Genomic DNA, 25534 nt, shown 5'->3' with positions numbered 1-25534 from the left:
GCAAGACAGTCCTTCTAGTTTGGCTGACTGAGTAACAATGGCAAAAATATGACCGCAGGTGATGGTGTTTTGTTTACTGCAAAGAAACTATCATCTTGTTCTATTTTTAGTACTAGTGAAGCATTGAAGTGCTTTTCTCACAATACAAAGTTGCAAGAACTCTTTAGAGACAGCAAAATTTACTTTAGTATCATTAAAAAGTACATCTTCATTATTCCAGTTTCCTTCAATATAAATATTGTTTTCCTAGACATAGCACATGGGTAAAGGGGCAGAGAAAGATAAGTTCAGCCCTATGGAGGCATCCCAATGTTTCAAATACTAAACCAAACCATGATTCTTGCATTTTTGAATTTAGTCTTTCCTGATTAAATTCAAGTAGGGTGAATCATTGTGGTTAGAATAAACATGCAGATGAAATAAGTGTTCTGAATGGAAGCTTCTTAAACTGCAATCATACAATACTGAAGAGTAAAATTCTCTACATTAGTTAAAAGGAATTGAATAAGTTAAAATAAAGCTATACACTTACATCCTCTCCCTCTTTGCCCATCAGATGATGCTCCTCCATTTGTAAAAGATTTAAAGTGACAGAAATTGTACTATGATTTTAAAAGGGATGACCATATTAACCCTCTTTCCTTCCTGCCTCTTGCAGAATGTAGACAAGTGGTCCTTTGATGTATTTGCACTAAATGATGCCAGTGGGGATCATGCACTGAAATTCATTTTCTATGAACTTCTCACACGCTACGATCTGATCAACCGTTTCAAGGTCAGTAGTTATAAAATATGTCTCTTCCTCTCAGATTTTATTGAACTATGGTTTCATTCTGCTTTGTTCCATTCAGAATGCAATTTTAACTGTATTTGAGGGATTTGTGCTCACTATAGTTTCCCCTTAAGTGTTAAAATAATCTTATTTGCAGTAAACAGGACTAAATGTTATTTAATTGCAGTGGGACACCATGAAGAAGGATAGGTTCCAAACAGGCTTTCCCATTGAAGTCTATGGAAAATATTACACTTGATTCTGTGGGAATGATGGTGTCATTCCCTGGAGATTCATAAGCATCTCAAACATGTATGCAAAAAAAAAATGAGAGCTTGGCTTGACACAGAAGTTGCCAGATCCAAATGCTTTGTATCTTTTACTGCAGCTTCAAACAGGCTTGACTTTGGATCAGGAACACATTGTTCTCAGAAGATCTTTTCCACTGTCCCCACCCAAATACTCTATTATTCCTTTCTCCACTAATGCTTATCCTCTCTGGGGTTCCCTACTCATTTTGGCTGGAAAGGATTTATAAATATCTCTGACATCTGTACGTCTTCAGAAACTGCCTGTGTGTGATCAGAAACATCCAAAGATGATAGCTGGTCAGAACTGCACCCTCCCACGATACATTTAAGGGTAGAAGAGTGCCATTCTAGCTATAGAAGTATCAGAGTTTACGATATTTGCAGTTTAAGTAGATGAAATAAGCATTGGAGAACACATGTTGCCAGTTGCATTATATATGCAGCTGACACCCTCTGCATAGCGTTCTCCCTAGAAATCCTCTGAATTTCATTTTCTCTGGTGTGCACAGTGGAGAAGACACATGGCAAGCCCATAAAATGTGTCAAGGCTGGATTTGGCAGTGAAAAGCGAGAGGTCTGATAAATGACACTTCTCTTAACAGAGTATCTGAGATCTGCTCTATTGTGTGTTTCATTAAAAAATCTGGGATGTGAATAGTAAAGCTGTGATATGTACCAGTGGGGTGTGAGGGGAACAGATAGACAGTTGTGACCTGGTTGGGGTATTTCTCCAGGGACAATCAATCAAGTACTATCTATTACTTTTCATACTGTGTGTATCTTCCAGCTGGCATTTAGTAGTGTACTGACTTGTGTGTGTTTACGTGTGGGAATGATTCATCCATACTATAATTATGGATAGGAAGTTCCAGTTTGAGGAAGTAAATTTGATTCACTGTCTCTTGAGCATCTCTTTAAGGTATTTTAGGGTGTTATTTGTTTGTGAAATACAAACATTTCTTTAGGGTCTCTGATATTTGGAGACTCTCTCCCCCTCAAAATGCTAGCAATTAAATAATTATTTCATTTTTAACTTTGTGCTGCTTTTCTTAGATCCCCATTTCTGCACTGGTCTCCTTTGTGGAAGCTCTGGAGGTTGGGTACAGCAAACACAAAAATCCTTATCACAACCTAATGCATGCCGCAGATGTGACACAGACGGTCCATTACCTCCTATTTAAGACAGGCGTAGCGGTAAGTACAGGAGTTGGCATCCTGAATGCATAATGAGATTACAGCAGTTTTTGCTCACTAAGGAGATTATGATTATCCACAGTAGAACCCATTTGCACTGTCGACAAACTTAATTTGATATGGCTGTTCTAATGAAAAGTAGATGCTTAAAATTATTTAGAAAAAGAAGGTGAGTAAAGAGGCTGATAACTTTTAACTGTGATCTGAGAGAGCATTAATGAGCCAGAAGGTAAGGAGAGAAACGAGAAATCCAGGTGTGATTCTCCACTCGGCTACAGCTCTCCTGGGTGATTCTGGCAAGTCATTTTTGTTGGGATTCATTTAAACTAACTTGATCCACATAGAAGCAAAATATCTACCCCTTTTTTTTTTTTTTTTTTTTTTTTTTTTTTTTTATTTATTATTTATTTTTACCTAGTGGAGCCAGGCAGTACCTCTAGAGGGCAATTCATTCCACTTATCTGAGAATGACATGAACCATCTGGAGGTGCTGATCTCCATTCATTCCCTACAGCAATGGCAGCCGAACTGGTTTACATAGAGCACCTGCAGACAGTTGAAGTCTAGGAAATGATTCCTCCTTTTGTTTACATTATACCTCTGTGTTCCACCTCTGAAGTGGAAATAGTATCTCAAGATTCTTATAAGCGCTGTGTAACCCAAAAGATGCGGCTTTCTCTGACAGGAGAGAATAAATCTCCTCTTCACTGACAGGAAGGAATAAAATGCTTAAGAGAAACAGACACAGTGCCTTCCCACAGCAGTTGTGGAGACAAGTAGTAGAAATACGTGTGAAGAGAGATTAGACAAAAAAGGGAGGATAGATTCTGCAGTGGTGATAGATGTTGTAGTCTGGATTCAGCTGGTAACTTAGAAGGTTCCTGAGCGACTCAATGGGGAGAGTAAATCATAGGGAATATTCCGTGTGTACAGGGCTTATTTCTCATTCTCTCCCATCTTTTTAATCCTGTCTACTGTCAAAGACAGAAAAGCGAACCAAATGACTTAGTTTGATCCAGTATGGCAGTTTGTTTCACCCTATCACTCACTTCTGTTGCCTGGAAAATAATCTGTCCTTGATCTTTGCATTGGCAAAAGAAACCTGTAAAAGGGAGGTGAATATATTCAACATTTTGCAATGTTTTCTGTTGTTACATTGTGGTCATTAACTGGTTGCTATCTTTGTGACTGGTACTTTAATACCTACAATTCTGTTGGATTGTGCTTTATTTTACTGAAATACATTCACTTATAACTTTTCAAAAGTAGCCAAAGCAAGCACCTGTGGTTGGACACACAGGGACTCTGTAATGCAGTGCACAGATTTGAACCCAAATCAACAGAAGTTTACCACAGCTCATACCTTACTGAATACTTTCCAACTGTTCCAAGCTCTGTTTCTGAGAAGTGTTCAAGAAAATGACGAGGGAAACAAATGGTTGCATGTAACTCTGTCCAAACAATTTCCAACATTGCTTCCTGTGGCGCTAGTATCCTAGGAGTGCTGTAGGATGTCACTATAAAAATTTGCAGCCTTCACCAGTCTTAGTAACACTTGGGTCTCTGCCTTTACTTTGGTGACTCCTTTTCCTCCGCAAATCAATTAAACCTTAAATAATGCTGCAGATTAGGCTGTTCTGTGTGATGGAGCGTAGGGCAGAAAAGTGCAAGCTAACAAGATGTAGTGTAACTCCTGATATGTCTATTAGGCCATTTTCAGAAACTATATAGTTGCTTAAACTCAGAAATGACATTTTATTTGCATGGACTACCTTTCTGCAATCCTGTATTGCCACAGTAGTATCACTCTCAGTTCTGAAGCTAAGCTGAGTATTTTTCTCTCAGGAGTAGTGTGCTCCAGTGCCTCCTGTGAACATGTCCTGAGTCTGCTGTTCAGTGTAGATTGGGTAATAGTGGTAATCCTTATAAAGCCTGATTCCTTTCAGATATATGTCTTCACAAACCTTATCTGGACTGCCTGATTCTGACCTAAATTATGTCAGTTGCTCCTGATTTTGTCTGAAATAAATAGGATTTAACTCAAATTTGCAACTAATATGGACACATAATCAAAACTCTGTGTAAGATCCCAAATTGGTTGCTGCTATTTCTATAGGAATTGGTTAATGAAAATGCACTGAAGACTGTTGTCATTAAAAATATTAAAGTGTTGAGTAATGTGAATTGCATTATAATGGTGAACAAATTGATCCTATTCTCCTCCAACAACTTAAGGACACTTTTCATTTGGGGCTCTGAAAAGTGACTGCATAAAAGCAGGTCCACATGTTCAGCAACGCTCCTGTCTGTGTGTGCTCAGAATTGCCTTTTTCTACTTTGCTGCTTCTCAGCCTGTTAGCATCTTTGCTGCAACTCAGCTATGAAAGAATGAGTGCTATTTTATTCTAGCTCGTGTTACCTCAGCACTGAATTGGTTTCTTTTAATTTTGTCCCTTCTGCAGGTTGGCTTCTCTTGTTAACAAAGAGAGAACTTGAAGGACATCAATTACATGAGTGAGCAATAACATAGTTGGGATTTTTTTCTCTCCAAGAGAAAGACATGCTGTGGCAGGTAGAAAAAGCATAGGTTTTGCATATGTACATAGCAAGCTTGCTATGAAGTAGCTGAGGTGCACCTACGCTGTCAGTTTAGTGTGTTCCTTGGTTTGCTGCAGATCACTGGCTCCAGTCTCTTGTGCCAGATAAATGCTCATTCACTCTATGGCTCCAAACAGAAGTAAAACAGATAGTTGGTGTTCATTAGAAACAAGGTGTTCATACCATGGCATGCTCCTTACTTGTTGTGGAGTTAAAGATGTTAAAGCCAGATGAGCTAAGGAGCGCACAGAGCTATTTTTTTTCTGCACAGACAGTTTTCTCAGGAAAGCTGCTGTTTCATGATTGATTCCTACCATTCAGGTGAAGCTTTTTTGCCTGTCTGGTAAACTAGAGATGTGTTGATGCTTTATGCATTTTGGCAAAGAAAACTCCTATTTGAATGCTCTCGTATATCTTCCTCTTCTGTTAAAACTGTATAATAAGGCAACCAATGGGAGATTTAGTTTATGGATTTTTTTATCACCCTAGGAGTAGTCTTAGTTTAAAAACTGTTAGCTCTCACTCTTAATCACCTCATTTTTAAGAGTGCTTTTGTGCCCCGTTAGGGCAGGGTGTGGACTTGAGCTGTTCATGAAAGAGTGCATGGGAATTTTCTATCATCTTGATGGTTTCTTCATATTTTGCAACCTCTGTGTTACAATGCACAGATTATTTGTATGGATATGTTTGACTTACTTCCCAATAAATTGTTCAGAGCCCAATTGTAACTATTTTAAACATTTTTCTGGTGAGAACTTAGTGCCGCTAAGGCTATTGACTTGCAATTGAAAATGGTATTATACAAAAGCTGTAAGGCATAAGGTAAAAGGCAAGGGAAGGAAACAGAGCAAAACAATTATGATAATAATAAATCTCTGTTTCCTTTTTCACATCATTGGACTGCTCATTACCTACTCATTGGTTTCAGGCAAGAGATGAAAATGATCAAAACGATTTATGATCAAAATATTAATAAGCAACCTAAATTCTTGGCTATCTGAAGTTGGCTGTATATGTTTCAGTGTCAATCCTATGTTTCATTCAGTCTAGGACAAGATATTTATTCTCTAGCCTGACACTTACTCACTTACAGTGCCACCAAATCTGGAAAGATTTGCTTAGTTTTCTGTGTCCTTGCTCCATTCAACTGCCTTGGACGTAAGCTCATGTTATTGAATTAAAAGCATATTTTTGTCTGAATGTGAAGAAAGGCTTTGGAGAAAACAAAAAACAAAGCAAGCTTTTCCTTATTACTTCTCTACTTTCTCCTTTTTCCTGGCTGAAAAATCTTTAGGAAATAAGAGCCAAGTAAGGATTATAGGCCAGTCATTTTTTTTACAGTGGAACCAGTGCCTGTGAGCTCCCACTGACCTACCTAAGGGAGATGATGATAAGAGCAGCATCTGACCGTAACTTCCCCCTCCCCCCATACTAAAGATTTCAGTGAGAAGGAGAATAATGTGCCTGCCTGTATCAACTTCATATAGCTGATAATATCATACAGGTATAATCCTTCTGTTTTCGTCAGCTTGCATTATTTCTTGTTTTCTTGGGTGCAAATTTAGGTTTTGTGTTTTAAAGATTTGAATATTTTTTATTGAGTCAAGTTATTTAAGAAATCACTCTAGAATTATCACATGAGTAGAATAGTACTGCTTCTCTATTTTCTCCTTCCTGAATACAGGACTGAGTTTGAATCATTGGGGATAGAGGAGAAGGGAGTTCTCTGGCCTTATAATCCCATTGTTAATGCTGGAAGTGAGAGCTGAGTTTGCCTGCCTTTTCACCATATGGCAATAATAATATTTATAAAACATATATGTTCAGTGCTATACTTATGCACAGTTTCAGAGTGACTTTAAAGAAAGGGCAGCCTCTTTCATCTTTGATAATATAAAATATATTTCTTTAAAGGTAAAGGAGATTAAATTATTTTAGTTTATTTGCTTCCACTTTTATGCACAGTGATTCTGCAATATAAAGGGATTAGCTCAGGCTAAAAGACAGATCATTCTGAAGGTATGTCATGTTAAAACATTAAAGGCCTTTGAATGTTATTATTATCATTAAATATAGCCCAGTAATATCTCAGTGGAAGCACCTATTGCAAACAGTTTCTGTGGACTGTTTAGCCAAGGCTGCTATGCAACATACAGGTTCCACTATACTACAGGTATAACGTGTAGACAGTAAAGGCAATTCCAGAAACAAGTGTTCACGTTTTCAAGTGCTAAAGTTGGTCAGAGCAAGAGTATCAGCTCTATCTCAGACTTCAATCTGACTGAGAAGCAAAACCAAGATAGAGAGAAATATCTATCTTCAATTCTTTTTGTAATGTGTTTTGGTCATCTCAATCTGGCAACAACTGCACAAACCTGTTGTCCTTTAGAGTATATCTTCTGGGATTTTCTCTTTCTCTCATACATTTAACTATGTCCATTAAATTATCTATGTCTGTGCTTCTTTCAAAGTCATCTGTTGTTGGGGTGCTTGATGTTTGAAGTGACAAATACAAAAGGAGTCGGCAGTGTTGAAATACTTTCTTTTTTAGGGTCTCTGGAATATTTTTTCCAGGGGGAAACAGTGTTCTAGAATATGTGCAGAGGCCAGAGAATAAGTATATTCCAGATCTACACCTATAAAAGGGAACTGAGAATTTCTGTATATTCAGGCCCTGAAGTCTGAGTCATTCGCCTGAGCTGAGGTCTTTGCTTTTGTATTTCTGTTGTTGTAATAAGCTACGCACAGACTAAGTATCCCATTCAGACCATTATGTGGAGTTGCACTCCAGAAGATGTAGAGATGTGTCTACTGTTTCCCAGGAGTAATTGTTCCCACAGTCAAATTATGTGTGGCTTTTGGTTTGGGATCTCCTGTAGCACAATAGAAAAGCACTCTTCTCTTAACAGGAACAAGGGGCTCGCAATGCAGTGTGCCAGCAGTGATATTTCAATGTTGCTTAGATTTCAACTTTGCAATATTTTGGGTTCTCTCGTAAAAGTATTGTTGAAAGAGAATTTGGAATTCTTCCTGATGTTTTTCTTTTGGAGGATTAGTACACAAGCACAAAATGTAGGAACCCTTTCCAAGAGCTGACATCCTTTTGCTTGCTTAATACTTCTTTCCTTTACTTAACTCTGTTGTTCACTGTGATTATTATTTTCTTTCGTATTGTTTTCTGATTAATCTCAATAATTATTTGGAATTACCTTGTGATTCTTTTGTGAATCCACACAATGAGGTGCAAACTGAAAAGCTTAAGTGTTTTTTCTCTGATACTGTCAAGAACTACAAGAGAACTTTTCATGCAGTGAGCCTGTAAAACTGCGGAAGTGCAGGATTTCTGTCACATCTGTTTGTAGCAAAGTGGGAAGAGAGCACCCTCTCTCCCCTTAGACTATTATGATTAATAAGCAGATAATCATGAGCCTATGGGCTCTGAAACTTTTAACTACTTTGGAACAAAAGATAGTAAAGTCTGGGAAAAGAAATAGGCTAATTATTGCTGTCTTTGCTTTGTAGTATTTTCTTGGAAAGGCATTCAATTCATTTTGTTAGATTTGGAAACTCTAGTCCTCCTTTTCCTTTTTCTTTTTTTTATACATCGACCCTTTTGTTTACATGCCAGTGACTTGCCTTAATAGCTAATTCTTCATATTTATTATATGTTTTTGAAAGACAACCATGCCTCATTACTCTATTCTTGTTCTCAATTTGGAAGCCAATACTTGCTCTTTCATGCCATTCCTCCCAACCCCCCCATCGTCTCTGAAGATTTTGTTCTGGCTTGTTTTTGTCAGCCGTTTAGAAATGAAAAACATTCACATTTCCTTGCTGCCTTCCCCTGCGACAGTGTCCTGCTGCTTTCTCAATCATTCCTGATGGCTTTGTTCTTTAAAACTAGCTTTCTGTTCTGCAAGGTGAAGTCCATCACAGGCTACTAAAAGGTAATATTGCCACTTTGATGGAGATTGCATCCATCCTCTGCAGGCTCTTTGCCATCTTGTTTATTTTTCCTTGCAAAGTTGTAGCTGAAAAGGAGACTAAAACGTTCCAATTATTTATCAGCTATTTTTCCTCCTATTACTCACAAGCCTATTTTGACTCCGTTATTTAAAGTGATTTGTTTATTATTCACAGTTCACAATGGTAATCCCAGTCTGCACTCTGTGATCTTTCCCAAATACTGTAATGATATTTAAGTCCTCTCCTCACATGTGTTCTACGCTGTTTCAATACCTACATTACCCTGATCATCTTCAACACAGAACGCTTGATGGGGCATCCAGGTTAGTTAGCATTTTTCCTATATATCCAGGCAGTGTCCTAAGAGACAACACAGGAGACCTCAAGCCCAGAGCTCACTACCTCAGTGCCATTTTAAGCTTGGGACACAAGGTCCTGTTGGCATGGGACTTGCCAGCTGATGCCCATAAGGACTCAAGTTGCAGTTGCATTAGATTGTCTGCCTAAATGAGTTATAGTACGTATGTGTAGGTAATACTGATTTGCTCTGCCTGTCCCTAGGTGTTGGGCCTGACTTTTTTTCTCTTGTTTGCACTGCCTCCATTTGGCAAATGGTAGAGCATGGCTGGGAAGTTGAAGCCCAGATTTGCTGTATGCAGCTGATGTGTATTTTTGCCCCTTATAGCTGACAGAAGGTTGGTATGTGAAAGTTGAAATCATGTCCTTCATCAGCTGTAAAACATTCCCCATTCACAAGTAACTCCGGGAAATAGAAATGCAGTGGAAACTTGTCTACAAGTGCTCTCCTTTCGTCTCCTGGACAAATTCTGTAAAAAAGAGGAGATAGTTTAGTCTCTGTGTCTACTGATTTCTTGATTTTTTCCTGCTTTCCTTTCAATAATAATAATAATAATAAAAAAGTCCAGAGCTACTTCGATGATGATCAGTGGTTTTGAGAAAAATATCTGTGGCAAGTATCTTCAAACTGAAATCTTTAATGCAGAGGCTTGCTTTATTCTTGAGCTACATGGCTACCTCAGAAAAAGGGGCTAGTTCAGGCATTAAGGTGACAAATAAGTATCGTGATTGCTGTCATTATGCAGAAATTACCATGGAAGGGAGGAAGAGAGCCAGATAGGTCACTATATGCAGAACCCCACAGATACTGATGGTTAACCCCAACATGTGGTTAACAGAGCAATGGTGTCCCTAAGCTATAGTAAACATCTGGAGTGAGTTTATGAAACCATACTGTCTTTACTGGATTTTAAATTAAAAGGCATTTCATACATGAAGCTCTATGAAAATGCCTGCAGTTTGACGGTGTACTGTTGTTACCCAAAATCCGTGGCAACCACTGTGGTAAAGGTTACCTCCAAAATACAAGAGCATTTTATAAAAGTATTTTCAATATCTAAAGAATCTAGAGTCTTTGTCTCTGATATACTTGATCTTAACAGCACTTCTAGCATGTTACTGGTGGAAAAACAGACATAAGTTGATTGATTGATTGACTCAGAGAAAAATCATTAAAAGCATCTGAGTCATTTAGAAGTCTAAGTCAAAAGCAACTTAAGCATTGAAAAATGAGATTTTGACTAGGCAATTAGGAAAAAAAAGACCTCAGGGCTTTCTCCGATGTTTCTCTAAATTATAAGTAAATAACAAGACATACATCTTGTGAGACTGTGTTCCCTGTTTTCCTCATGATTCAGTGACTCACAAAAGCTCTTCTAGTTATTGGAAATAAGTGACATTCTTCTGTATTTGAGGGTCCACTACCCAAATGATCAGAGCTGAAAATATATACTCTTGGTGGTATGTGGATACCTACATATGTATCATCAAGTTCTACTTGAAGAACCTTGATTTTCTTGAGGATTCCCTCTCTCTCTTCCTCCCACTTTGCTGTCTAAGAAGGGCAAATATTACCTCTCACTCTGTCTCAAACCTTATTATTTCCTGAAACCATCTTGCTGAAGTTCAATTTATTTAGATGAAGCTTCAGGAAAAACACTGGTTCAGCTTTCATGTATCAGCAAGAGAAGTTTGCTTTGGAACAGCTGGCAGGCTGCAGGGAAAAAGCAATGATGTGCAGTGTTGACTGTCAGCAGGGGATAGTTTGCCTTAAAAGACAAAAGCCTTAATGCCTGGGAAAATGACAGCTTATCTGATTGCTCTGTAATCTCTTTTCAGCACTGGCTGACAGAGCTGGAGATCTTTGCTATGATCTTCGCAGCTGCCATCCACGACTATGAACACACTGGAACCACCAACAACTTTCACATCCAGACACGGTGAGGCTGTTGTAAATCACTAGGAAGGGATGGGAAATGGAGGGGAAAACCTATAGCGAATAGCAGCACAGCTGTACAGAAATGCAGAAGCTTTTGCTTGAAAGTGTGAGAGGAGGAAAGTTCACTTCCTCACGCTGCATTTAATTTTCTCTTCCTTAGCCATTTACAATGAAATACAGATATTCTAACTTCCTGAGCATTATTTTATATTAATAATCAGGAAAAGGGAAAGTCTCAAAGTATTTCCATGTAATTCACCAAAGACAAATTGCTGATGATCATTATAATGGTGGTGTAGTTTTGGAGAAGATTCCTTACTTCAAGAGTATTTCTCCTGGTTGAATTTTAAGAATCAAACATTTACCTGCATAAATCAGATACTCCTCAATATCTCTGTGCAGTAGTGAATACCAGCATTACACACTGATACTGTTTTTACTTCGTGAAATATCACACCTGCAGCAAGGGCATGTGTTTACAGTTAACTGTTCAGTGGTAAGTTATTGCACTCATATCACATTTACTTTTTAAAGCTTTGGAAATTGCTGGTGAGTAGTTAGTTGATCACAGACTGGACTGGGCCGGCATTGTTTTGGAACTAAGAGATGAAGAAGACAGCGACATTCAAGCGTATGCAAAGACTGTGACATGTCTAGTTCTGGTGATAACTGAGCACCTAACATCTGTGTATTATTTTGATAGTGTGAATCTATTGATGCCAGTAACAAAACGAGATGTCCTCAACAGACAATGGACAGACTTGGGCATTTTGAAGACACATTTCATCTTACTCTTAATTAGATGTCTAGAATGTGTTAGCTGAATCATGCTGTGTATCACAGCTATCTAAAGGCTGATAAGGATGAACCACACATATGCTCAGTGAAGCTTGGGAACAGTGACAGGCATTTCTGTCTCTGTTCTAGGGCTAGGCACACTCATAGTCCTTACACTTCATGCATGCAAGAATTAGGGATCTAATTTAATTCCTGTAACATCAGAGGGTGTAAAATGTCAGAGGAGAAAAACTCCTCTCTGGGAAGCAGAACTGAGTGGAGTCTATAATAGACTACACTCACCTAGAATTGCTGTTAACTTCCAGCAAGCACTTCATCTTCAGACCAGTTCAACCATTCAGCAATTTCAGATCCATGCTCTGGAGCTAAAAATAAGGCGTGAGATACCTTTGGTCTTACTCTGTCCCAATGGCAATTGCATTTCTGTACAGCACAGTCTAATGCATGGATGATAGAAGGCAGTTCAGTTATATCTTGTTTACAGCTGGTTTGCTGTGCTGGAAACAGTATTGGGACACATCTTGCAATTGCTTCCTTAGACTCAGTCAGGCTTCAATATGAAAGTAATATACACAAGAGCTGGAAAAGAACCTCGTGATTCAACCTCAAGTCTATGCATCTCTCACAGTCAGAAAGTTCTCAATATCTTTTTTTTTTTTATTTTTTTTTAATATGTGAAAAAGAGACTAGGTGAGTCTCAGCTGATGAGGTAGCTTCATGGCGAATTTTGATCTTTAATTTTCCTTTACTGAATAACAGCAATGGACAAAGTATTACAAGTGCTCCTAAAATGCTAGTATCTGTGCAATAAGAACTAATCTTTGTAGCTGATCAAGGGAAAATTTCTGAATGTGAGACTCTAGATATGGAAGAAATATAACTTTTCCTGTGTTTTTTTTTTTTTTTTTTGAAATGCCAGGTCAGATTCAGCCATTCTATATAATGATCGTTCTGTGCTTGAAAATCACCACGTTAGTGCAGCGTATCGTCTTTTGCAAGATGATGAAGAGATGAATATTTTATCTAACCTCTCAAAGGATGACTGGAGGTAAAAATGAACGTGGTGGCTGCTTAGGAACATTGTGGCATTGCCATGGATTGTTATTGCCTTGTTTGAATGGTAATATGTGTTACTGCGTATTGCACATTAGTATTGTTATTGCTGAGGCAAAAAGAGCTTGAAAAAGTGTTTATTTCTGCTTTTGGTTTTCATCTCTTGTAGCTGTGAGACTAAACTCAGAGACCATGAATTATAACATACAGTGGGACTCTCATGTGATTTTGAAGTCTCAGATGCACCCTGTACGCGATCAGGTTGTGAGTGAGTGTAAAGGTGGCCTGCTTTTCATTCCTGCTAAAGCATAAGCATAACCTATATCTACTTTGAGGCCCCCTTTACTCTGCCTGAAAATTATAAGTGAGACTAAATGAAAAAAATAAGAATCAAGTCCAAGGAGCTATAAATCAGTGTAAAATATATCCCAAGGTGATGTAAGAAGCTGTAACTCAAAATAAGCCTTGTGAAACATATAATTTATGTGCAAAAATCAGCCCATGGCTTGTTTTTTAAGAGCAGATAATTCAGGCTGATGGGGCTTTCTTTTTTTGTGTTTTTTCTGGGCTCCAAGGAGCAGTATTTTAAAAATAACCCAGTGTGCTAGACAGGAAGAATCCTTTTCCATAGGAGGGAAGGTATCTTGTACCATCTTATGTAACGCACAATGCCTCCTGCATACATTTAAAGCAGACACAGTACTGAGCAGTCAGTTCTTGTTATTTTAATGGGAACTGGAGGACCTGAGCCCTTCTCAGGGATCTAGCTTCTGGTAAGTTGGTCTGCGAAGACTTTGCTTTCTAGTTGCTTTGGCTTGAATTTCCTGTGTATTTCAACTTATGAACAGGGTGGACAGTGACATGATGCTCTAGATGGCTGCCAGAAATAAAACCCAGGATCTGAAGTGGCTGGTTGCAGTCAGTAGGAGTGTTGCAGAGGAGTGGCCTGAGAAATTCCTCCCCCCCCGCCCCAATATAGAAAATAGGTTCATGGTGGGCAGCAAGCAGGAACTTAAAAAAAAAAAAATCTGCATTGAGGTGTTAAAAATTTAATTTGTTTTTTAGCTACAACTGGTAATGCCTTGTCAAATACTGGTAGCAAATTACTGCCTCCTTTTATGTTGTCGGGGGAAATGCAAGGAACTAACTGGCTAGACACAGCGGCCTTAGAGGCACTGTCTAACTGAGAGCAGTGGAGCAGCTGCTGGAGACCACTTCATTGCATAGGCGCTGTCTTCAGGGAAATGGTCTGCTGTTGTTGCTTGAATCGCAACTAGCTTCAGATGTTTCTCGTTAATTCCATAGTGTCAAAATGTGCACGCTGCTGAGGTAGGTGCTTATATTTGAAGTTTCACCGGTCTCTTTTGAGAAATATGGTAACTGCCTGGACTAATACGGAGTGATTTGGATTGCTTATTTGTTCTCCCCCAAGTAGGGCCGCATTATTTTGTAGCTGCTGATCAAGCAGCAGCTGCGGAATAAAGGCCATTATCTGGGTGTGTGCTAATGCCAAAATGCTGTGATTTTTGTATGCCTTTGCCTTTGCCTGCCACTTTGAAATCCCATAGGCAAATGTTTGGGAAGCACTGAAAACATCAGCTGAATTCAGCAGGATCGGAGGTGTTGAGAAAAAAAACAAGAAGCCCCAAAGTTTCTTGGACTGGCACTCAAAAGCAACACCCTCTATATCAAAGGATGCTTTTAGAAACTACAGGAGTTTTTTTTTGTAGACATACTTGATAGATCTCTTTGAGCAAAAGGCCCAATGGCTGTTTTTGGAAAGTATATTCTAAAGTGCCTTTTAAACTGAGGGCCCATTAAAGTCTGATGTTATTAGTAAGAGAAAAACTGAAGATCAGGACATTTCTCAATCCTAGATGTACATGTGTGGATTTGGTTTGTTTTGTGATATTCAGTCATTTAGTTAGGGAGTGTATTTTCAGGAAAGAAATGTGGAAAATATTGGCTAGATTTTATTGTGGAAAAACAGATGGGCACAAGTTTTGTAGGGTAAGCTGTTGAGCCTGAAAGTTACCTTTTGGGTTATAGTCAGGGAGAAGAGATGAAGGCTTATTTGTGTTTAAACTACATTTTATTCTCTGTTTTAAAAACCTCTGCTGTTTATTAAATATTTGAAAGTCAGTTGAGTTGCCTTATTTGATGAATCCCATTTGCACAAGTCATCAACAAGTAAATGAAGAAATTATAACAAAAACAGATCACACTGAATTAAGAAAATAAACTCTAAGTGAACAGATGCTTTCCAAGACACTGTTATAGATGTCATTTCTGGCACTGTATTTCACTGTTAATAATTTCCATGCAGTTTATTGAAGCAGAGCATATTTAGTGCAAGCCCTTTACTGTCAAGTACAGGATTAAAAAGGCATCTGGAAAATGTTTAGCTCCTTAACTCTATATCAGAATATAGCTTTGGGAAGTAACCTTTAAAGCATTACTAAATTTGTCAGTAAAGCTGCTTGGGGTTTGGTCCCTCAGATAATTCTGAGCACTCCATCTCAGTCAATGTTATTCTTTTGGAGACTGTAAAGTCAAACCTTGAATGGTTTTGTCTAAAGACAGCTTTGCTCAGAGCCTTCATTTGTACATAATACCAGATGCATGGCTGTATAATCGAGGATAGGCACATGCATCATCTGAATGTTACACCTTCAGTGACTATCAGCCATTGAAAATATTTCCTGGAGGCAGCATTCTTCCTTCATCTGTTAGCTTCCAGGAGAATAAAGAATTGAGACCTCAACTGGACAAAACGGACAAAATCTGCAGATCGCCCTGTTGGTTCCTAGGGTATGGATTAGATGATCTGAAACAACCTTTTCCTGTCTATTTCTCATGAGTTCTTGGGAGTGCAACTCCTGCACTAGGATGCAGCACCACGGTGAGAAATGATTCAGTCCAGCGTAGGGCTACGAAGATGATCAGAGGAGTGGAGCATCTGCCCTATGAGGAACAGCTGCGAGAGCTGGGCCTCTTCAGCCTGGGGAAGAGAAGACTGAGGGGGGATCTTATCAATGTGTGCAAGTACCTGAAGGGAGGGTGTCGAGGGGACGGGAACAAACTCTTTTCAGTTGTCTCATGTGACAGGACAAGAGGCAATGGGCAGAAATTGAACCTCAGGAAGTTCCACCTGAATGTGAGGGGGAATTTCTTCCCTGTGAGAGTGACGGAGCACTGGACCAGCTTGTCCAGAGAGGTGGTGGAGTCTCCTTCTCTGGAGATCTTCAGGGTCCACCTGGATGCAACCCTGTCTGACATGCTCTAGGTGCCCCTGCTTGAGCAGGGGGGAGGGAGGTTGGACTAGATGATCTGCAGAGGTCCCTTCCAACCTTACTGATTCTATGATTCTATGATACAGAGGACAACTATATCCAAAAAAGAATCCAACAAAGTAATGTAATGCCTCATGTTCCATGAGGCAACATTGGTAAGAAAGATAAAGCCATGAAGTAATTATTTTAAAGAGCAAATAAAGATATTTTCTAGATGGACCAATGGAAGATTTGGAAATATTTAGATGTAAAGTCAACTACAGTTTATTTCAGCAATTGATAGTAAAATGCCATAAAAGTGTTGCTGTACTTGCTCATAGGGCTATTTCAGATACCATGTTTTCATGAGAATAATTTGCACAGTATTGGTTAAAAACCAAAAGCCCAAAACTGTGACATTGGCCATAGGGTAAGTTATTATGCAGCATGCGACAAAAATAAAACAGAAAAGTCCAGGTTTGTCTCTTGTCCTATTGCTTTTCCTGCCCCTGTTCCCTAACAGCCTGCCCTCTCCATCTAAATGTGCCCTTCTCAGATTCTGTAGGGGCTATTAAAAGGCCTGGGCAAATTATCTTATAATTTATTTTCAAATTTGGTAACTTCTGAATGATATGTTATCGATATAAGAATGTGGTGTACCCTAGCTTCTGGCCTCAGGGAAATGTACATTCTACTGCAAGATACAACATCTGAAAATGTAACAAGACATCCTCAAATCCATAATTTGTCAGCTGAGCAGCACAGCCAGATTTGTAAAATAGATTTTGGGTCTACAAAGGACCTTCCTTTAAGGGGACCTGAAAGAAAACCCATCCCCAAGTTAATGTAACTCTTTAGTAGTACAGATCGCTGGGAGACTTTCATGTGACTGCACTTCTGTTGTCACAAAACATTGAATTTTGTACCAAGATTGGCCTTTTAGCCAACTTGATTTTAGCTCCTCATTTCTCAGGCTACTTTCAAAAATGCAACATTTAAAACATTTCCAAGGTCTTCTGGAGCACAGAAGTCTCTGACACCTTGTAGGAAAGAATAGGCTTTGTAAATGTGTGTGTTCAGTAGAGATGTGTCAGTGTCCCCATGTGCTGGGAGACTAAATAGATACTTTGGTGGTGTACTCTAGGTTGTGTTTGCTCTGGGCTCACAGTTACGTTTCAGCCCAAATTCACCCACACTGGCTTTCACTTTATCTCTGATTTGGAGTGAACCCATGGACTTTGCAGTTGTGGGGCTGGAAGTTCTTACTCCACGAGCATTTTCAGTTGCCGTATGCTGGCGCTGCTGCTGAAAGAAGCAGGTTTTCCTCTTATGCCTCCTCTTGGCAATGTTGACAAGGCAGGGTTTGTGCCACTGGGAAGTGAACCAGACCAGGGAACTGACCCAGGACTGACAAGAAACAAAAAACAAAATAATGTAAAAAAAGTTTGTTTGAAGCCGTGTCATTTGCTTGAATGCCCTGCCTGGCTATGGAAGTACTTCTACGTAGGGTGGGAATGAGGAACATGGTGGGGAAAGAGCAAGGCCAGCAGATGCCATCGTAACATGTGCGCAGGACTGCTGGTTACCTACCCTTGGTGCCCTCGGTTACCTACCACCCTTGGGACAGGGTGAGCACAGTGGTCTTGGGTCTCTGTGCAACAGTCTGGGGGCTGGAACTTGAGGATAGCCACCAGAGACAAAGGAGACATGCTCAAAATAGACTGTGTCTCCATGAAAGATTCATGAAGAGAAGAATAGCAAACTTTTAAATGACAAATGACCTGTTTTGAATCTTCCAAATACCAGGCTGGTACACTAACCTTGGGCTGTTTTTCCTCTATTACAGCTTTAACTTGTGGATAGCTGAACTGAAAAAAAAAAAGAGAAAATAATTTTTTATTTTATGTTAGATCAGGGAGTTTTGATATTTTAAAAGTTCTAAGATATCCACACTGTTTTCAAAGGGATTTCAATCAGATCCTTACTTAGTATGCTTGAAAGAAAATTCATACAGGTAACACTGAGTAGTATCAGGCAAGTAATACAGATACTCTAAAGCATGGGTAGATTGATTAGGATCAGTAGTAATATAAAATGTACCTAGGTTACAGTTAGAGATTTATAATTTTATTCCTGTTATAGGAAAGGATTATTGATACATGGTAATAAGATGATTTCTCTATGTATTTTACAAACAAAAGCAAACATTGCATATAACAGAACAACTTTTTAATATATTGTTTTTCCTTTAATAATATGAGTAAATAAACTTTCAACATAGATATTAATGTTTGCAAAACATCTATTTTTTGTCATTTTGATAGAAATTCATGTTTCAAAGTTCACATGCCTCATGTCCAGACCTTAAACAATCTTTTTGCTAACTTCTAAGAATATCCTATATAAGAAATCAATTCAAGAATTTTGTGCTTAATTAAAGAAGGAGTGTAGTAGTGGGCTCTTCACAAACTTCTAGGATTTCTCTTTGCAAGGGTTAGCCACCTGGCTTAAATCACAGCCTTCGCACTTTTGTGTTTGTAGAAAATATTCATCTTTCTCCCCCTACCTGAAGGAGGAATAACAGAAAGTATGACATACAAGGCAGAAGTGCTGGCAACAGTTTGCTGATAGACACAAAAGAAAGTGAAGAGTGCCTGATTTTGTTGTTCATTTTTCTTCTCCCTTGCTCCTCTCATCATGATACCATCCAAAAGGGAATTCAGAGCACTAGTGATTGAGATGGTGTTGGCCACTGATATGTCCTGTCACTTCCAGCAAATCAAAGCCATGAAGAATGCTTTGCAGCAGCCAGAAGGGTGAGTCACTTCATAACACCGTGCAGAGAGGGGTCACATTTCAGCTGGTACATTGCCACTATTTGACTTCAAAAACACCTCTCCAGAGGCCCTCACTCTTTTTTGATATCCACACCAATTGTATTTCTGCTGTTGCTTTTTTAAATGAATTTGCTTAGGAGTGGACTGACATCCCTTATCCCCCATCTCTAGTCTGTGCTGATGGAGCAAAGCTTTGCAAAGGTCACAATGTTGGGATAAGCTTTCGTGGTCATTTCCTTTGGCAATTCAAGATAATATCAAGGACATGATCCAGCGGGACTGAGTGACTTCCTCTACAACTTGATTATAACTCAGGGCTATTAAGTTCTGCAGATGTTAGCACCTGCCACTGTTGCAAGGGCCTGCTGCATCATCACAGGAAAGACAAAAATAATCTGAGATGCACCAGGGGAAGGACTTGAAAAAAAAACTGATGGAGCAATAGGGGGGAAGACCATTTCTTTTTCCCCAGTGAGGCCCTGGGAGCTGGAGTGTGTTGTCTACAACACATACCCTCCTCAAGAAAATATACAATGCAGAAAGTTCTGAGTGAAGGTCAGTTTTTCACCTTGGATGCAATTCTGCCTAAAGCCTGCCAAGATTGTACCTATATCAGACCGAAATGCAGCTAGCCAGTCTGACCTCTCAGGAACTACAGCTCTTCCAGCTATTTCAGGCAATCAAAAACTGGAATTAAAAGCTGAACCTATCTGTCCCCCAAAAGCATTATGTATTGGGTTCTTGGACCCCAGTATTTTGAAATTGTCAGATTTTTTGTTCTGTAGAAGCCAGTGCAAGGATCATCTTCTGACTGCACACTAGTTTTTTATCAGTGGAACATGTTGCATTTACCAGTTACTGAGTAGGCTCAGCAGTGCCAGTAAAATCAGATCCAAACTATTTTACTAAATTAAGACAGTAGGGACTAAATCCTCTTCTGAGTGGCATAAAAATAGTCCAGCTGGAATGGGGAACACTGCAACTCTTCAAAGAGACAAGCAACCCAGGAAAGGACCTCAGCAAGGCTGAGTTTCTCTTGCACTTGATGCCTGTGTTACAACGGGAAGGGTATATCTGAGAAGTCAGACACTTGATCTTTCATAGTTGTCAGGTTTTGTGAACACTCAGTCCATTAATATTCTTCCCAACAATTCTAATGGGCTCATTTCCCTCTTTAGGTGAGATTTTTGTCCTTCTCCAGTGCAAGAGCTGACAATTAACTTGTTTGATCCTTTGGATTTTCAGAATTGACAAGCCGAAAGCCTTATCACTGTTGTTGCATACAGCAGATATCAGTCATCCAGCCAAGGCCTGGGACCTCCATCATCGCTGGACCATGTCTCTGCTGGAGGAGTTCTTCAGACAGGTAAAGCTGAGGAAGTTCCCTTGCTTTTCTGCAGCACAGATGGAGTGTGTAGAACTGGGCATGGAAGTAGGAAAATACGGACCCATCTTTTTCTTTTTCCCTGATTTTCTGAAGAACATTCTAAATGATATAGACCTTTCTCATCTGATACCTATGGCACTGCTTATTACATTTCTTGGGAACATGCTTGTAGATATAGATGTTATCTTTGTAGCAAGTATTCTGATTTGGGAAGCTAAGCTGGGCCAATTAATCTTACAGGTTCAGTACGTGTTTCTAATGATCAAAATTATTTGACATTGTGCTTAGGTGTAGAATCACAGAAAATAGGTTCGGATAGCTATACTTTAGAGAGCTGTAAGTATATTGTTGTAGTAGATAAGAAAAACGCATTACCCTTACTTTAGATGAAGTGAACTGATTTACTTTATAGTTCACAGTGGGCTTTCTGTTGATAGACCCACAAATCTAGACAAATCATTAAGCTCAGTGTGATAACTGTAAGCTCCCACAGCTGACTAATTAAAAGCATTTAAAGAGCTATCTTAAAAAAGTAAAAGCAAACAGACCACTTTGGCGTGTATGTGATACTTTCCATCAATATGAATTACTAAACTAAGCAGAAAACTAATTACTTGATTTTCCTCCAAAGTTCAATGACTTCATGTTTTGTAGTAAAACTGAATGCAAAAAAGAAAAAAATATATAACAGTTTAAAAAAGTTTAAACAAAACTTTAAAATGGTATAATTTTTTAAAGGCATTGTGGGAATCTCTTCTTAATGAGAACATTGCAAAGCTTTGCTTAGAAATGAATTCTTTAATTTGTTTTTCAAACTAAGAATGGATTTACTATGTGGGAGAAGGTGGATTACGGCTGCAGTTGTCTCTGTGTTGCCACACAGGAGGCTTATGTAATGAGGGTGATTTTCATATATATTTTAGGGGAAACTCTGCCACTGAGCATATTTACTCTTTCCCAGCTCAGAGGGATACTAGATTTGATAAAATACACCACTGTAGAGTAAAGATTGGTGAGGGATTTAAGATTAACCAGATATGAGAACATAAAAATACATTTTTTGATCTGTTTTACAAGTGTAGTGAAGAGAAAATTATTATTTTCAATTTTCATGAGGATAATTAATTTCAGCCAACAAATCCTACTTTATTTTTAAATTACAAATACCTCTGTTTTTAGATAAAGTTTATGTAAATCTTGTATCCTAGTTCAAATTTAGATGCAGCACAAATTTCATCTTCAGGAAAGTCCTTAAGCACAAGTTTACCCTGAAGTGTGAGCTAGAGTTCATTGAAGTTAAATAATAATAAATTATATAAAATATAAAATAAATAAATATATAAATAAATATATAAAATAATAATCAATAAATAAATCCATATGTGACAGCAATAGTGCAACAGGTGACTATAGGGTTAAGGAACTGGTCTGGCCTCAGCTGAGATGTTCACTTCTTTATAGAGCTTTTCACATCCCTTCTGGTATATGCTCTACAGAGATACAAAGCCTGACTTAACGTGTATGAGTACAAGTCTCCAGTCGTATAGTTTTCCAAGTATTTTGTGATGTGACATACAGTTTTCTTACCCTAAGTAACCATGCTGTAGCTGTGAATTGTGCTAAATACAGTACTGATTTGTTGACATTTGGCAGCTATGGTGAGCATCTCTTAAAGCAAATATCTTGCAGGAATTAATTTATTTTATTAATGCACTTTTGGTAGCTATGAGGAAGCTGCCAAGCAGCTTAGAAGAAGGCAAGTATCTCTCTGAGCAGAATCAGGTTAGGGGCTCCCTTTTAAAGAGATTTAGGTGCTGAGGTTTTTAAGAGGCACAAGGACTAACAGAAGAAAGAAGCTTAGGTAAGAGCTGGCATTGAGAGATGCTTTTCTGAGAGATGCAACAGACATGTAAGTGGAACATTACTTGGAAATGGTTCTGTGTTTGGTTTCTGGTTTACCCTGAGGTTTGTACATCAAATTCTTGATGTAAAGCAGAATTGTACTTCAATTTGCTTGTTTTTCCATCCAAAAATCTAACAGGAATTATACCCACCTTTTCATGTATGTTCTATTAACACGAAAAGAGAAGGTCAACCATTCCTATGCCTACAGAAGTTTTTTTCTGGTTAGTTTGATGGCCATTTTAGCTTCCATTTGACATCAGTTGAAACAGTGGCACAAAGTTCAATACAATTAAAGTGAGCTGCTGATTTAAGGCGTTGATTCTATAGTAACAAACTTTTAAAATTTGAATACTCAGCAAGGAGTGTTGATACCATGACATCCTTGATGTCTTCTCAGTATAATCTCTTTTAGAGCAACTGAACCAAGTTAGAGGACGTTTTGAGAATGTGAAGCTTGAAAGTCTGGCAAAGATGAGGTTATAACTCTTGATCTTCTGCTAAGGGATGCTTCTACCATATAGTGCTGGAAATGGACGTACAGTTCTGAGAGCTGGAATGAGTGTTTGGAGTTTTGCTCTTAAGGAGTTATGTTGAGAATGTTGAGAAAACTGTGTTTGGCCAGCCATGACTTGTGAATTCCTTTGGTCTTGTGAAAGACCAAAAAGAACATGTCCTGACATTGACGTTTTCTCTTGAAAGATTGTCTCTGAGAACTGAGTTCTTCTAGGTTCTCTGGAGAACTGTGTTGGGAAGTGTTCTTGTGCTCTAGAGGTGTTTTCAGTTGATGCGTAGTTGATGCATAGAAATAGCAAACAGGCAGGAAGAATTGACAAAAGATTGGAATCAAGATGCTCAACTCACAAACTTTTCTTTGGATTGCAACGTTGCCAACCAGTCTCAAATTCTCTACAGATAATTTGTGTTAAAAAAAGTTACAAGCTTTATTAAAGAAAGTAAAATGAGAGACTTTTACAGTAATCATCTAAAATATCAAAGAAGTGCAATGGGTCTTGCCTTTTCCTAACCTTTTCTCAATTTTATTTCTCCAGGGTGACAAAGAAGCAGAACTAGGGCTTCCCTTTTCTCCACTGTGTGACCGCAAGTCTACTATGGTTGCTCAGTCTCAAATAGGTATGTCCCTTTTGGTGCATTCAAAGTAGCACCTTAAAAGCAAACTTACTCCTTTTGTTGGACTAAGATCACATTGATTTCTCATCATTTGCGATTAGGTTATAGAGGGGAAATAAAGTACAATGGCATTATTTTCTCCAGATCAACAATTCAAAGCTGAGGAGCCATTTAATTTATGGTGATGGTTCCACACGATAATCAAGTTACCTCTAACGTGACTGCAAAGCTACCTGCAGTGCGCAGTTGTCACACTAACACTTTGGTTTTCTGAGCTGTGAAGATGAGGTGTGTATGGCAACATTTTGTGGTATGATTATCATTGGTGGGTTTAGAACCCTAGTGTCAGTCATTTTGAAAACCTGAAGAAAATTGTAGAAAATTGTTATGTTTTTTTCATATATTTGCCCCCGAAGTGTTTCAAGCTGAACTGATGTTTTCCACCAAACCTAAGCAAATATCAAATCTTTTTCTGCTCCATCATTTCAGAAGCAGAGATGATTTTTTACAGACTCATCAATAGTACTTTCTCTACCTCTTCTCCAGCTATGAAGTGAAAAATTAGGAAATGGAAGAAGCAACAAGCCTAATGTTTGGGGAGAAAAGAGGGACTAAGTAAGCTAGACCTGTTCAGGTCAGGAGCAAGAAAAGACAAATGAAGAAGTAGATTTGTGGGTGAATCTTTATCCCTAGGAAACAAGTGAAGAAGAAAGTGAGTGATGGTCATCTAACCTCAACTATGGAATAGGGTGCCAAATAGAACAACACAAGAAAGAAAACACTGACCCTCTGAATGAGAAAAATGGGTCTAGTTTTAAAAAAGCAGTGAGAAAATGTCTTAAAGGACATAAACAAACAAAGAATTGCAAGTATGAAGTTTCTCAGCTGTCTTCTGAGCTGTAAAGGGCTGGCCAAAGAAAAAGATAAAGATATCCTGAACTTAAGAAAGTTCAAATTCACATCTGTGGCTCAGAGACATTCCTGTTCAAAAATACTTCATTGTTCTCATCAGACGAGCCATCCTCTGAGGTGACTCCATCCCAGACTTTCCTGGCTTTGGACATTTAGGCAGTTCAGCCAAGAATCTGAACTTGAAAAGCCCGAAGCAGGACTGGCCCAGTTTCCAAACTTGTAGCATTTATATCTCTGCAACAGTAACTCAGAAAAGAGGCTATGCATGCAGAGCACAACATGACTGCTGAGGACTTTTGTGCTCTGTCAGCACCTTGGTGGAGAAAAGCAGCAGCAAACTTTAGGAGCTACAGTATCAGCTAAAGCCTGTCTTGAGGACTCCTAGGCAGAATACTCCTCCTGCTCTGCACTGGGAAAACACGATCTCTTTCCTTGGATGACTGGGAGGGAAGGGCATGTAGAGATGTCTTTTCTGCATTCATGTGAGCTACTTGCAGGCATATCCCTCACTTCCTACAGTGGAGAGGAGCTGTGCATCCCACACAGCCTGTCTGAGCCCCAGCATAGGGTCGCAGTGTGTTTGGAAAAGCAATTTGGCTTGTTCTCTTCTATATTCCTTTGCTTGGGAAGGCCAGGAGAGCCAAGAAACTTCTGCACTGATATCTGTTGCCAAGCCACTACAAAATTAATGACAAATTAAACCATCATCAACACAATTACACATTATACTCTATCAGTATATGAAGGCAGCCTCATTTAGTTATGCACTACTTATCATTATATCTGATTTGTGCAGTTTAGTAATCCATTGACATTAATAGGCTACTATATAAATCTTGCCTTCTGATAATATAAAGTTTTGGGTTCTCAGTCTGCTGCACATATTGGCAATGTCTTTCTATAACACCTGCTTTATTAAATCAAAACCTCTTACGTTTTCTGCCTGTGTACTTGAGGTAAGTCTCTCTAAGTCCTGAGCGAGATTCTTGGAGAAATATTCTGTTCCTATCCATTTATTTGTCTGATTAATAGCTTTAACAAATAGTTCCTTGGAACAGTAATCAGTGCATTTCTTTGCAGAAGAAAGTACCTCATGAATTCCAAA

At 38.7% G+C, this 25534-nt stretch overlaps 1 protein-coding gene across 8 annotated transcripts in view; it reads left to right on the top strand.

Moving 5' to 3' along the window:
- Positions 1–25534, top strand: part of PDE1C (phosphodiesterase 1C) — a 313258-nt gene that overhangs the window by 239373 nt on the left and 48351 nt on the right. For all 8 annotated transcript variants that reach the window (XM_062569517.1, XM_062569519.1, XM_062569520.1 and 5 more), the window contains 7 exons: positions 659–775; positions 2137–2277; positions 11038–11138; positions 12855–12983; positions 18975–19076; positions 20343–20463; positions 23439–23520. In XM_062569517.1, coding sequence (XP_062425501.1) covers positions 659–775; positions 2137–2277; positions 11038–11138; positions 12855–12983; positions 18975–19076; positions 20343–20463; positions 23439–23520 — 793 coding nt within the window. The remainder of the gene's footprint in view (positions 1–658; positions 776–2136; positions 2278–11037; positions 11139–12854; positions 12984–18974; positions 19077–20342; positions 20464–23438; positions 23521–25534) is intronic.

Source organism: Rhea pennata, chromosome 2 (genome assembly GCF_028389875.1).
Source record: "Rhea pennata isolate bPtePen1 chromosome 2, bPtePen1.pri, whole genome shotgun sequence".
Classification (NCBI taxonomy): domain Eukaryota; kingdom Metazoa; phylum Chordata; class Aves; order Rheiformes; family Rheidae; genus Rhea; species Rhea pennata.
Note: the sequence above shows the minus strand (reverse complement) of the source record. Positions and strands in the feature narration are given on the sequence as shown.